General features: G+C 62.2%; 1 protein-coding gene across 1 annotated transcript in view; it reads right to left on the reverse strand.

The window, feature by feature from the left end:
- Gse1 (Gse1 coiled-coil protein) overlaps positions 1-13,057 on the reverse strand; it is a 210,126-nt gene that overhangs the window by 3,991 nt on the left and 193,078 nt on the right. The window contains exons 5-15 of the mRNA XM_090357186.1: positions 10,974-11,143; positions 10,543-10,740; positions 10,073-10,264; positions 9,475-9,797; positions 8,945-9,269; positions 7,151-7,734; positions 6,248-6,360; positions 5,860-6,130; positions 5,000-5,116; positions 3,979-4,332; positions 2,148-2,435 (exon numbers count right to left, since the gene is read on the reverse strand). Coding sequence (XP_090213312.1) covers positions 2,148-2,435; positions 3,979-4,332; positions 5,000-5,116; positions 5,860-6,130; positions 6,248-6,360; positions 7,151-7,734; positions 8,945-9,269; positions 9,475-9,797; positions 10,073-10,264; positions 10,543-10,740; positions 10,974-11,143 — 2,935 coding nt within the window. The remainder of the gene's footprint in view (positions 1-2,147; positions 2,436-3,978; positions 4,333-4,999; positions 5,117-5,859; positions 6,131-6,247; positions 6,361-7,150; positions 7,735-8,944; positions 9,270-9,474; positions 9,798-10,072; positions 10,265-10,542; positions 10,741-10,973; positions 11,144-13,057) is intronic.

Genomic DNA, 13,057 nt, shown 5'->3' on the forward strand with positions numbered 1-13,057 from the left:
TTTTTTTTTTTTTTTTTGTGGGTCATGGGGCTTTAACTCTGCCTGGGTCTTGTCCCTGAGCTCTTCAGCTCAAGGCTACTGTCCTACCCTTGAGCCAAGCCCCACTTCCTGTTTTCTTGAGGTTAATTAGGGATAGGAGTGTCAGGTTCTTTTGTGCCCGAGCTGGCTTTGAACCTTGATCTTCAGATCTCAGCCTCCTGAGTAGCTAGGATGACAGGCGTGAGCCACCGCGCACCTGGCATGGGCCACATGTCTTAACCCAATAGTGCCTTGCTCTCTAGTGTAGCCTGCAAAAGGCAGCACAGTCCTGTGGCCAGGTTCCCTGCACTTTGAGTTAGAACAGTAGTGTGTGTACACCGGCAAATGCCTGCTTGCTGGTCCTGGGGCTTAAACTTGGGGCCCTACATGTAATTCCAGAGCTTTCTTGCTCATCGCTGTCACTATTATTTGAGCCATAACTCCACTTTCAGGTTTTTTGATAGTTCACTGAAGTTAAAAGGCTCAGGTGGTTCCCCTCCCTCGGCTGGCTTTGAACCTCAACGCTCAGATCTCAGTTCCTGAGTAACCAGGATTACAGATGAGCCATTGGCTTATACATAAACCCAACCCAATGTGATGCCCAAGGACCTAAAGTTAAAGGCAGTGTAATTAGGAAGGCAAAGGAGGAATCGATGATGTCCCTCACATAATCTGCTTTACCAAAACATACCAGACCTAGTTTTGATGGGAGAGGGACTTCTAACCTTCAAAGACAGGTTTGTCTTTAGGAATATGATAGCAAAACAAATTCAAACCACATGGAGAAAAAAAACAAAAACTGATTCCCAGGAAGCTTCATTTTCAACAAATGCTGCTAAGTTTCAAAGAGTGCCACAAGTGCCTCTTAATTCCACTTTGAGGTCCCAGGAGAATTCCTAGCAGGATGTTTTCTAAAATGCTTGGGAGAAAGCTAGGAGCCAAGAACAGCTGAGCAGTAGCCCAGAACAAGTCAGGGCAAGCTAGAAGTATCCCAGTGACTGGGGCATGGGATTCCCAACAAGGCTGCACAACCCCGGAGGTGGATGCCTTCTGCTCCACTACAGTTTAAAATAAGCCAGGCATGTGCTGGAGGCTTGAAACCCTAGCTATTCAGGAGGCTGAATTCTGGGAGACTCTCTATCTCCATGTAACCATAACTACCAAAAAGCCAGAAATGGAGCTGCCATACTGCCTGCCCAGGAACAAAATCTCAGTCCCAAGTTCAAGACCTAGGACCGGCACGCACACAGACACACAGCATGTAAGGGTGCCTGCAGACAGTACATCCACACCCGAGGGAATGACCAAACCAGACATACAATTGCGGCTGACTTGAGGAAGGTGAGTTTTCACTAGTATTGCCCAGGCTGGCTTTGAGCCCCAACTGTCCCGATCTCCCAGGTGGCTGGGATCACACGTGGGATCCAGTTTTTAGAGTGCGGTAGAATATTACCGTCACACAGTGCAGGAGGCGGTCTGAGATGTGAGCTACCGTGGTCTTGCCAGCTCTTGTCAGAGTGTACACCCAGCACCACCCTATGTAGTGCCGCTGGCTGGCGGGCAGATGGTGGGAAAGGGCTGATGCCCACTGCTTTCCCCAGGGGCTCATGTGGGCATCCTTGGGGAGTGTTAGTGCCAAGCTTGTGATCCAGTGTGGGACCCAAGTGCCTGCGACTTCTCCACGAGAGCCCAAGCTGTGCTCTTGGAACATAATGCCCTGCCTTAGGCTGCAAGTGGCAAGTGTGGCTCAAAGCCTTAGGCAGGGGCTGGTCTCAGGCAGAGTACCAGAAGTGCAGTCCAGAGCAGATGAGCCGAGAGTGGCTGTAGCACACAGGCCAGCCCATGCAGTTTCTGGGTGGATCACATCCCCAAATGTGGTGGCAGAAGAGGCCTTTGAGCCTCCAGAGGTGGCCAGTATAGAAGGCCCCAATTGGGCTGTCCAAGTGGGAGCAGGTATCCACAGCTGGCGGGGGTGTGTGTGCTGGGGGGAGTACTTGACGTAGGTGAAATGAAGAGTGCGGTGTGGTGAGGGCGGCTTGGTGTGGGTGGAGTCAGCCTTGCCCAGGCCCCTGGCCCTCGCGGGACCCGGGTCCTGCCAGGACTGCTTCTGTCTCCCCTCTCCCCGGTACCTTCTATGTGTTCCTGGTAAGCTTCGAAAATGGCCTCAATCCCTTGCCACTTGCGCCTGGGGGTTTCCTCGTCCTCCTCCTCCTCGCTGTCCTCCTCGCCCTCGTCCTCATCCTCTGACTCCCGGTCTGTCTCCTGCAGGAGGGGGCCGAGGCCGCCCACTGCAGGCTCCTGTTGCCCGTTGTGTGGGGCCAGGGGGAGGCGGCTGGAGGACTGCAGCTCGGGAATGTTGTAGTGGACCGATGCGTCGACTTTGTGGTTCTGTTCTGCAGACAACACAGCCACACTCCCTGGGGAAAGGATGGGGGTGTCAGAGGCATGGGGTACCTCCAGTGGAGCCAGGGCCACAGGACCACAGGCCTCCAGGCTGGCCCAAAACTCTTGGGTCATTCCAGCACAGGCAGGCCCCCGTTCCTGTGTGGTGATGTGCAGTCTCAGCCCAGCTCCTTGGAGCTTGCCTTTCTTCATGGGTCTTGTGTGTGCCCCTCCACACGCAAGTCCTCTGGGCTAAAGGACACAGAAATGTTTGTCCCCGTCCTAGCAGGGAGCACAGCTGTGACCTTTACAAATGGAGCGCACCATCTGGTGGCACAGGGCTGGTGGCAGCCACCTCAAGGGTAGGGGTGGCGGGACACACACACCCAGGGGGGACTGTGTCACCCAACTGGCATGGAAGGATGCATCTGAGGCCCTAAGGAAGGCTGAAATGAAGCAGGGCCACACGGGAATGCCTGTGTGAGGCACCAGCTCACTAGGGCCCAGGCTTGTGGCAACGGAAGAGGAGGCCATGCGCATGCCATGTCTCAGACCCTTCTAGACATGCTTTCCTTCTTGTTGGACGCGGGTCTTGAACTCAGGGCCTGGGTGCTGTCCCTGAGCTCTTTTGCTAAGGGCTAGTCCTCTACCACTTTAAGCTAAAGCCCTGCTTCCAGTTTCTAGAGGTTAACTGGGAGTCTCAGGGCCTTTCCTGCCCAGGCTGGCTTTGGACTGTGATCTGCATATCTCAGTCTCTTGAGTAGCCAGGATTATAGCACGAGCTGCTAGTTCCCAAATGCTTTTTTTTTTGGGGGGGGGGGGAGTCCCGTGGGGCTTGAACTCTGGGCTTTTCAGCTCAAGGCTACCGCTCTACCACTCTGAGCGACAGCATCACTCCCGGTTTTCTGGTGGTCCACTGGAGGTGAGTCTCACAGGCTGTCCTGCCCAGGCTGGCTCAGAACTGTGATCCTCGGATCTCACCTCCTGCTGAGTAGCTAGGATGTCAGGTGTGAGCCACGGCACCTGAGGCTTGAACTCTGGGCGTGGGTATTGTCCCTGAGCTTAGTGCTTCACCACTTTAGCCAGAGCACCACCTATGGCCTTTTCTATGTATGGGGTAAGGAGGAATTGAACCCTGGGCCTTGTGCATGCTAGGCAAGCATTCTACCAGTAGGCCCCACTCCTGGCCCCACAACTGACACACTTCTGACCTCAGCGGCTTCTGCCACTGTGGTTGTGGTGGGTCCCATGCACTGGGGACACAAAGGGGCCCTTTCAGGGGACCAGAGACCTCCAGTTTGGTGGTGGTGGGGGGGGGGCACAGCTTTTCTGAGCTCAGATGGCACCACCTGCTCATGTCCTGGAAATGCCACTCCCACACAGGCTCACTAGGGGCGTGGGAGACAGGGAATAGTGCCTAGCAAGTACAGGGCTGAGTCCAAACCCTACTCCTGCTAGAGGTGAACGAATGCAGTGCCCTTGTAGGGAGGGGAGGCAGGGGAGCCCGTGGCCACGCCCAGCGTGCTGGGCAGGTGCTGCAGGACCTGGAGCAGCCCCCGTGGGATGGTGGCTCCATACCTTTGTGCTTCTGCAGGGCCTTCTGCGTGGACTGCAGCACCGACTCGTGGAACTGGTGTGCAAACTCCTCAGCCAGGAAGGGCTCCCAGGGCTTGCTCTTCCCGTTGAGGCTGTGGGACAAGGGCACTGGGGCGGCCTTGGGCGCCGTGCCCCGGATGCAGTGGAGCATGCTCAGGCTCTTCTTGCCACGGGGTGCTTCACTCAGCCTGGCCTTCTCACCCCCAGGGGGCCCTGGCTCCTGGGGCTGGGGCTGCTCCCGCCTCCCCGTCTCCATGCCCTTCGTGACCTCTGACAAGCTGGTAGCAACGCTGACGGGCTTGTCCGTTTCCGGAGAGGCTGGCCGTGTGGCTGGTTCTGTGTGGGAGAGAGGGCGGGAGAGAGAAAGAAACTTAGGGGCTGTGGTCAGCAGGTGGATGTCTACATGTGGACCCTGAGCTCTGAAAGCATACGGTTAACGGACTTAGGAGCAGAGAACCAGGCTCGGGGAGACTGAACTCAGCACTGCGTGTGCGTCTGTCCCTGCCTCAAGTCCATCCGTGACTGTACCCAAGGCCATGGGAGAAGACAGAGTGCGGAAGAAGCAGTCACTGCGGAATGGTGAGAAGCCGAGTGGCAAGGCAGAGCATCAAGGCCTCCCTGTGTCCTTGGCAGGCAGAGGCGGCATCAGACCGAAGACAGAAAGGTGTGAGAGCAGGTGCCGAGCTGAGGAAGAGCCCGAGAGAGAGGCCTAGGAAGGCATGGCAGAGGGCGGAGGAGGATGGATAGATGGACGAGGCCCTGTCCACTGGCCTCCTGCCTTCTAGTGCCTGGTGTCCTGAGGCCTCCCATAGCCTGCAGCAGCAGCAGTAGCAGTGGCGGCGGCGGTGGTGGTGGTGGCGGCGGCGGCAGCCGCACAGGAAGGCAGATGGGAGGGTGGACTGGAGTGTCATCTCCACAGGCCAAGTCTACAGCGGCGACCGTGGGCGGCACTGGTGCCCCTGCAGCCCGCGTGGTAGTGTTGGGTGGGGTGTCCTTCCCTTACCACTGGGGGAGATGGCAGCGCTGTCCTCTGGAGAGCTTGTCGCCGAGTCTGCCGCCGCCGCCGCTGACAGTGCCCTCTGCTTCATGGCACGAAGCATTTCAACAAGTCTCTCTTTGTCTGTGAGAAAAGCAGCCTTGAGTTAACGCCGTGCTTGGTGACTTGGTGCCGGGAGCGGGCGGGGAGGACCCGGGTCCTCGGCTTTGCTGCAGCGCCGCGGTGCCTGGCCCCGGCACAGTGCTGTGAGTGGTGGTGCCTGCCCTCTCTGGAGGCGACTTCTCAGGTGGGGTGTTCTTATCCCCACGACTGCCAGACCCCTGTGTCCTGCAGAGGACACAGGCCCAGCCCGCTGTGACTGCGGCTTCCATGGCACTCTAGCCCCAGTGGAGGACTTCCTTCACTTCCACCAGGCGATGTGATGCCGTGCCAACAGCTGGCCCAGTTCCAGGGTTCGCCTCCACCCTTTGGAGGGGACATCGGGGCCCCGCTGGTTTTGCAGACAGAAACCAAGCTGCATTCCCAGCACACAGACCCACTTAGGCAGAGGCCAGGCATTCTCCAGCCGGGAAGCCACGCTGGAGGCCACAGAAGTCCCAGGAGCCACAGCCACGCTTCCTTCGGCACTCAGGGCTCTCCACAGACCCATCTGGAAGCGTGTTTGCAGACAGGCAGTGCACCCCAGGCCTCCCTGGCAGAGCAGAGCCCCAAGGCCGTGGCAGCCTTCCAGACACACAGCCGAGGCAGGCGGCCCCTCCCTGGCGCCTGGCGCCGCCCCTGGAGGGGAGCACACAGGGCAGGCAGACGGCGCCGGCGCACACGCAGGCTCCACGGCCACCGTGTGCGCGCTGAGGCCTCAGCCTTACCTCTCCGCTTCTCCGCGCTGACGTGGGTCAGGTTGAGGGTGGTCAGGAACCGCCTCTTCTCCTCAAAGTTGGGGCTGCTGTTCATCTGGTCGGGGCTGTAGCGGGTGGACAGGGCCAGCCTGGGCGACGGCGTCCGCCGCTTCCGCTGGGCGCCGGGGGGCGGGGGGCTGCTCTCCCGCAGCATGCGCCGCCGCTTCCTGCGCTTCTGGGCCACCAGCTCCTCTTTCTGCTGTCGGGTGGTCAAGCCAAAAAGTTGCAAAAACTCTAGCTTCTGGATTGGGAGAGAAGACAAATCAGCCAAAACCACTGGCCGTGGCACGTGCGCACTGTCCCCAGGCCCGTCGGGGGTCTCGGATGCCGTGTCACGGTAGGCGGGGGGCAGGGGTACCTCGGAGGACGTGTCCAGTTTGAGGGGCGGCTGCTCAGCCACCCCACGGAGGTGGGCCCTGACCTCTTCCTCGTCGCTCTCGTCGTAGGAGTCGCCGAGGTCATAGTAGTACCCTAAAGGCCGGAATGGGCAGATGTCACCGGGGCCCCAGGCTCTGCTCTGCTCACCCCCTGCACACCCCTGTTCCTGCCAGGAGCCCAGTGTCCTTGGCTGTTGGTGTGTCATGCGCCACCCCCTGGGCACAGAACAGGATAGTCCCTCCCTGCACGCCCTTAGGCTTTGCAATGTAAGCAGAGGAGCCCTGCATAAATCTAGACAGACCAGCAGCAGCCTGGGAAGACTGCCTGTACCGCAGCTTTAGGTAAGGGCTGCGCTCAGAGCCTGGCTCGGCAGTGCACACCTGCAATCCCAGCACCCAACAGGCTGAGACAACAGGACTTGAGTTGGCCAGGCTAGGCTACATAGAGACTCGACTGCAGAAGAAATTACAGAAAGGAGCCAAGTCCACCAGCCAAGTCTGAGTTTCCAGGAGAAATGAAATTTGCACAGAGCTGAAGACACAGCCAGAGCCTTGTAGCCTGCTCCCCCAGACCCTGTGCTAGCTCAAATGCCTCCTGCAGGATCCACAGGATCCAGGATCCTCTGGGCAGTGCCAGCTGCCAGGCCAGGTCTCCCTATCAGTGCTCCCTATCTGGAGCACTTCCTCTACAGACAGCGTGACTCGCCTTCAGGGCACTGTGCACCTCGGCTTCCAACAGGCCTGGGTTCTGCCCCCTGCAGAGGTACCAGTGGTCTGTGAACCTGCTGCCTGGAGCCCACGGAAGCCCTGCAGTGCAGGCAGCTGCCCGAGGGGTCCCTTGTCCCCAGGGGATTGAGGTGGGATTCTCCCCACTCCACACAGACCTTTCTCCTGGGCCTCCCGCCGCCTGCGCTCTTCAAGGTCCAGCTTGCTGACCAGCCTCCGGCGCTGCTGCAGAAGCTCGTCGTAGATGTAGGAGGGATCAGGGCCTCGGGGGGTGGAGGGGCAGTAAGGGGACCCAGGCTTTAAGGGCCCACTGAGCTCCCCAAAGGAGGCCGCCTGGGGGAGGGAGGGCCGCTGCTGGCCCAGAATGGTCTGCGTGGACTTGTCAAGTTCGGCCAGGAAGGGCCCGGGCCCATGTGGGAAGGCTGGAGGCTCCAGGCTGGCCGCCTCCCTCACGGGTGGCTCGCGCTTCCGGGGCTCCTCGGCCTTCTCCGGGCAGTAGACCCGCTCCACCTTCACCAGCGGCACCGCAGCCTGGCGGCTGGGCTCAAATGCAGCCGGGTGGCTGTGCAGGCTGTGGCTCTCGGCCCGCCGTGTCTCCAGGCTGCTGTCCATCAGGGACACGGGGTTCCAGAGGGCGGTGGACACGGTGTGGTGCTGGGGCTTAGGGGAGATGAGAGGCGGAGGCCCTCCAAAGTGCTGCGGGAGGTCTCGGCTGCCGGACTCCTGGCGGTTTGGTCCTGGCCTGGACAGAGTTCAGACGGATTTGTCAGTCAGAGGAGCGGGCCGGCGCCGGGCTGCACCATTTCTGCCTATTTCTAGAAAGTCCCAGCTGCCTCTTTCTGCCGGAGGAGCGGATCTGCCAAGCACTGGGCAGGTAAGAGACAGGCCAGCCCGCGCTCCCCTCCACTTCCCGAGGCTAACCCCACGGGCCCCGCCCCAGGGGGCCTCCCTGCACACACTTTTCCTCCCGCTATGAGAAATGTTTCCACAACGCATCTGAAACTTGAGCCAAGTACAAAAGGCTATTGTGCTTTCTCAACGCTTATCTTTTTGTTATAATGTGGGATTTTGCTGCCCACAGGCCCAGGGCAAGGTCTGCAGAAAGGGCGCAGGCAGGGGCCAGGCTGGCCCACCTCAGCCAGGCAGCCTATGCCGCACCCATCTTGGCCGACTCTGGCTCGCGGCCAGGGCCAGCCCGGAGCAGTGAGGTACAACAAGAGAGCGACCCGCGCCGTGGCACCCTCAGGCGGAATGAATACGCCACACACTGGGGCCAAGCATTAAACAGTTTTCAAGCCGGAGCTCAAGGACTCTGTAAGCCGAGGGGGGCGGGGGGCTTCCAGGAAGCTGCCTGAAGGATGGAAGCACAAGCAGTGCTGGGCACAAGCCTGCCTCCCTCCCTGGTCTGTGGTCAAACGGTCCTGCAGTGAGTGCTGCCCCATCACAGCCAGCAAGCTGGGTGGACCCTCACCGGCTCTGCTCACCGGGAAGCGGGAGGAGGAATGGCAGGTGCTACCATCTGCCCCAGACACCCAGGCTGAGTGTTTCTGGCAGCAGTGAGAGCCGTGAGGTGCGTGGGGATCGTCAAGCCCCTTTCCTCCATGCACGGCGGAAGCCATGCCCCGGGACCAGCTCACAAGGCCAGAGCGGCAGGCAGGCAGGCAGGGTATCGGCAACCAACAGACGACCCAGGACTAGAAATGGATGTCACCTTTGCAAGCCTTGCATTTTCTTAAAGACATAATTGCTTTCTTAACTCTCCCATTCTGCTAAGTGCAGCGGGAAGTGGGCCCAGGATGGGGTAGACAGCAAGGCCCCGCCCTCGAGGTCTCAGCAGAAGGCCAGGGGCTCGGCCCAGCACACGGGGGTGCAGGGCCGCACGGACTCTGTGTATGGAGCGCCCCCTCCCCACACAGGCGCGGGCGAGGTCTTGGGCTGCACCCGGGGCCCACCTGGTGCTGTCGGGCCTGGGTTCCACCTCGGCGGCCACGGGAGGACGGCCCATGTCCAGGTGCTGCTCCAGCACCTGCTGCCGGAATTCAGACACCTGGGACTGCCGGTCCTCCTTCTCCTGGCGCAGGCGTCGCTGCCGGGCCAGCCACTTCTCTTCCTCATTGGTGCGCTGGAGCAGCAGGGCCGTGGCTGCACTGCTGCCCGGCAAGGAGAAGAGGCCGTGGTTGGAGATGAGGCTGGGCACAGCGTGGTGAGAGGCGGGCACCGGGTGCAAGGGCTGTTGCAGGGGCTTCGGGACCTGCAGGCCCGCGTCCTTCAGCTTCTCTGTGGGGAGAAAGGCCGTCACGGACCGCGCCCCGCGGAAGCGCCCCAGAGCCCAGGATCCATCCCCCCTACCCCTCCCCTGCCAGGGCCTCCCATGAGCTGTGCACATGTGTGTGCTTCCCACAGCCCCTGCGGCTCCACGCCAGCCAGCAGCTGGCACGCTACACCCAGGCAGGGCATCACCCCGCTGGCAGAGGCCAGGTACCTGCTCGGGTCGGGGTCAGCTGCTCCGCGGGTTTGACGCGCTCCTCGGGAGCATGGCTGCTGCGGAGACCGTGCAGCTCGGCCACGGGCAGGAAGGCTGCGGGTTCCAGCGTCTTGGCAGCCAGCAGTTCCTTCTCTCGGGCCCGCTGCTCCCGCTGGCGCTCCAGCTCCCGCTCCTTCTCCCGCTCCAACTCCTTCTCCCGTTCCCGCTCCTTCTCTCGTTCACGCTCCCGCTCCCGCTCACGTTCCCTTTCCTTTTCCCGCTCCCGGTCAGCCTCCCGTTCCCGTTCTCTCTCCCTCCGCAGCTCCTCATCCATCTGCAGCCTGTGAAGCAAGCAGAGAGGGCTCAGGAGACAACAGCAGCCATGCTATGTGCACCGCCGCTTTCCTCTCACACACTCCTGCCCCCAAACCCTTCCGCCTGCCACGCTGAGCCCTGCTCAGGGGCTCGACGCATGCCCCAGCTAAGCTAGGAGGTAGGTGGAGAAACTGAGGCAGGTGGCTAAGGAGCCTGCACTACTGCCATGAAACCACAGGGCCGTGCGCGCACAGAGAACGAGGGCTCTCCAACCCAACCCTGGGTCCTGGACAAAGTTTACCTCTCAGCACTGAGTCCCGACATGCGTTCTGGGTGCAGCGCTGCCAGAGACGAGTGGGCAAGCTCGGGTGGGTATCGGACCCCAGAGAGGTGCAGGTGCATGGCTGACGGGTGCAGTGGAGGCAGGGAGCCGGGGGTGGGGATGGGGTAGAAGGGGGACCGCAAGGCTGACAGGCAGTAAGAGTCGTCCATCCTGTGGGAGAGAGGCTTGGCTGGACACCAGCTCTCACCGGAACGTCTCCACTGAAGGCTGAGAGTCCGTCACGTCCGCACCCAGACAGGCCGCCCACCCGAGTATACTCTGTGGCCAGCATCCACTGCCAGAGGCCACCCGTGCTGCCAGGACACTGCCCATCCCGCTTCACGTGCCAGCAGCGGCCCAGGAATCGGTGCCCAGGTCAGGCAACGAGGGACTCTCCCCACCACCACAGGGGATGGGTGTGGCTGGCTGGGGGAGCGTGGGCGTCTCACCTGAAGGCTGGGTGGGGGAAGGGGTGTGGGGCCAGGTAGCTGGAGTGGTAGTAGGCCGCGGCCGTGGCAGGGTCCAGGCCGAGGGGGGGCAGGGAGGCCATGCGCAGGTCCTCGGCAGTGTGGTAGGGCCGGAAGCTCCGTAGGTAGTCCTCGGTCACCGTGCTGGGGGGCACCACATGGTGCACGGGCCGCTGGAGGCTGCAGGCCAGGACAGAGGCCCGCTGAGCAGAGGCCTGGCCTACAGCGCCCCACGGCGGCCCACCCCGCCCCAGACACGGGCCTCGCCTCTGGCTCATGAGGCACCACTGGTGACCCACAACACAGGCGGCCAGCAGGCACAGGCGGGCCACTCTGCCCTGGCTGGCTGTAGACCAGGCCCGGTGGCCTGGGGGACTGGGGTCGGCACCCTTCCTGCCCGGCTGAGCACTTACTTGAGAGGGGGGAAGCGGGAGTCCTGCACGACAGCGCTGGGGGACAGGCCGAAGGGGTAGGGCGTGCTGAGCAGATGAGCGGGGATGGCTGGGCCCCCGGCCTTCTCCTGGGGCAATGGGGGCTCCACAAGGCGCTCCCGGCCACCGCCGCCCCCCCGCGAGCCGGCGTCCTGTGGGAGACAGGCGCAGGGTGAGGTCCCCCATGACCGCTGCCTGTCACGGCCACAGCCCCACGCAGGCTGAGGTTCAGCGTGCGTTCTAGAAACATCCTTCCCATAGCTGTCACCCAGTGTGTGTGGGGAAGGCTGGGGAAGGCCTGGGTGCCAAGGAGCAGCCTATGGGGCTCCTTCTGCCCCGCCCTAGAGGGACCCTGACCCTAGGGAGGCCCCGGGACCTGCCAGGAGAGGCAGCCGCCGGACAGGACCCACTCGGGGACACAGTCACGCTCTCTGGGTCTGGGGATCAGCAGGACCAGGAGAGCTCCCTGGAGGCACGAAGAGAGGTGACAGCCCTGCCTGCACAGTCACCAGGGTCCAGCCCAGAGACCCCGCCTGCCACCGAGAATCCTACCGACAAGGTGGAGTGGCATCATGTCCAGATCCTTGCACGGAGACAGCGGGGTGGCAGGAGCCTGGCTCCAACCCCTGGGCAGGGCTCCTGGGAGCCCACGCGGGGCCGGAGGGCCCGGCCTCCTGGGCACGGCTGAAGCCTGAGCTGGCTGTGACACCCCTCACTGTGGCGCCCGGCGTGGACAGCGCCCTCCACGGCCATCTTTACCTGCAGGAGTTCACTTCTCCCGCTCCCGTCTCCCCACTCTCCCCCAGCAGCCGGCAGTGACTAATGGAAGCAGACAGGCCTCTGATTGGAATTTTTAATGAGCGGCAGCATCTGTTCCCTCCCTGCGCTCAGCTGGGCTCTGCGCTCAGCAGGGTCCTTGTAGGTTCATGACCTCCGGCCTGCCTCCCCAGAAGGGGGGTTCTGCCAGCATCTCAGGGGCGAGAGGCACGTCGCCCCCCCCCAGGCCTCAGGGGACCTGGGGTCTCCGCTGGCGTCAGTGGGAGGGTGGCAGGGTGGCCCTCCGCTCAGCCTCCAGGCAGCCCGGCCAGTTCTGGAGTTCCGTAACTGCCCTGCGACCAGTTCCCTCCTCTTCTGACCGTAGCAGCCGCTCCAGCAGAGAGGAAGGGGTGGCTGTTGTGCCACCCTGCCAGCATGCCCCTCGGAGGTCTGGCTGGGGCAGGCTAAACCAACGCTCTCAAACTGCTGAGCCCGGGGGAGCCCCCTGTCCCCCAGAGAGGAGCCAGGGTCTCGGATGGCACCCTGCCCTTCCCGGAACCCAGGAGGATGGCCTGGGAGGCACCCCCTCCCCTTACCCGGGACAAAGAAGCCCTGCTGGAAGGCAGCATAAGGCAGGCGCCACCTTCCAGGCCTGGCTGAAGACAAGGAAGGAGGGAGGCTGGGAGAGCGGCCAGAGAGCAGGGCGGGGCAAGCCCCCCTCCCCTCCAGCCAGACTCTCCCAGCCTTGGCTTTCATCCGGCTGGAGGCTGGCCAAGCTAGCACCAGGCCCCGAGGAACTAGGTCAGCTGAGCTGGGGTGCCCTGTGGGGGAGGGACGTGGGGGGTGCGTACACCCCAACCTCAAACATGGGGCAAGAGGCTGGGTGGCTACCTGGAGGTGGCCCTCACAGTGGTGGCTGGGGCTGTGGTGGCCCCGGCAGATAGGAGCGCCAGGCAGATGGGCGCACCGTGAGTTGTTGCTGAGCAGGCTGCAGACAGACGCAGCTGCAGCCAGAAAGGCTGGGGGGGGTGAGGGGGGAGAGAGGGGGCCGTCATTCTCTGGTGATTAGAGGCCACCACACTCAGACAGGCAGGACACGCCCTGTTAGCTTCTCATTTCAACTCCTCTACAGCCCCACTGCGTGGGAGCTGTGACCCCAGAGGGGCCTCAGGGAGTCCCTGGTGGCTCAGGCCCCTCCCCTCGCCGCCTGTCCGCCCTCTCACAGAGGATTAAACTCTGAGCCTCCGTGCCCAGCTGAGGTGTGAGCACGGCCAGGCTGGGCCCCACGGGTGCCAGGGGCTCATTAACTG

The sequence above is a fragment of the Megascapheus bottae genome, chromosome 24 (genome assembly GCF_031878675.1).
Source record: "Megascapheus bottae isolate mThoBot1 chromosome 24, mThoBot2.hap1, whole genome shotgun sequence".
NCBI lineage: Eukaryota > Metazoa > Chordata > Mammalia > Rodentia > Geomyidae > Megascapheus > Megascapheus bottae.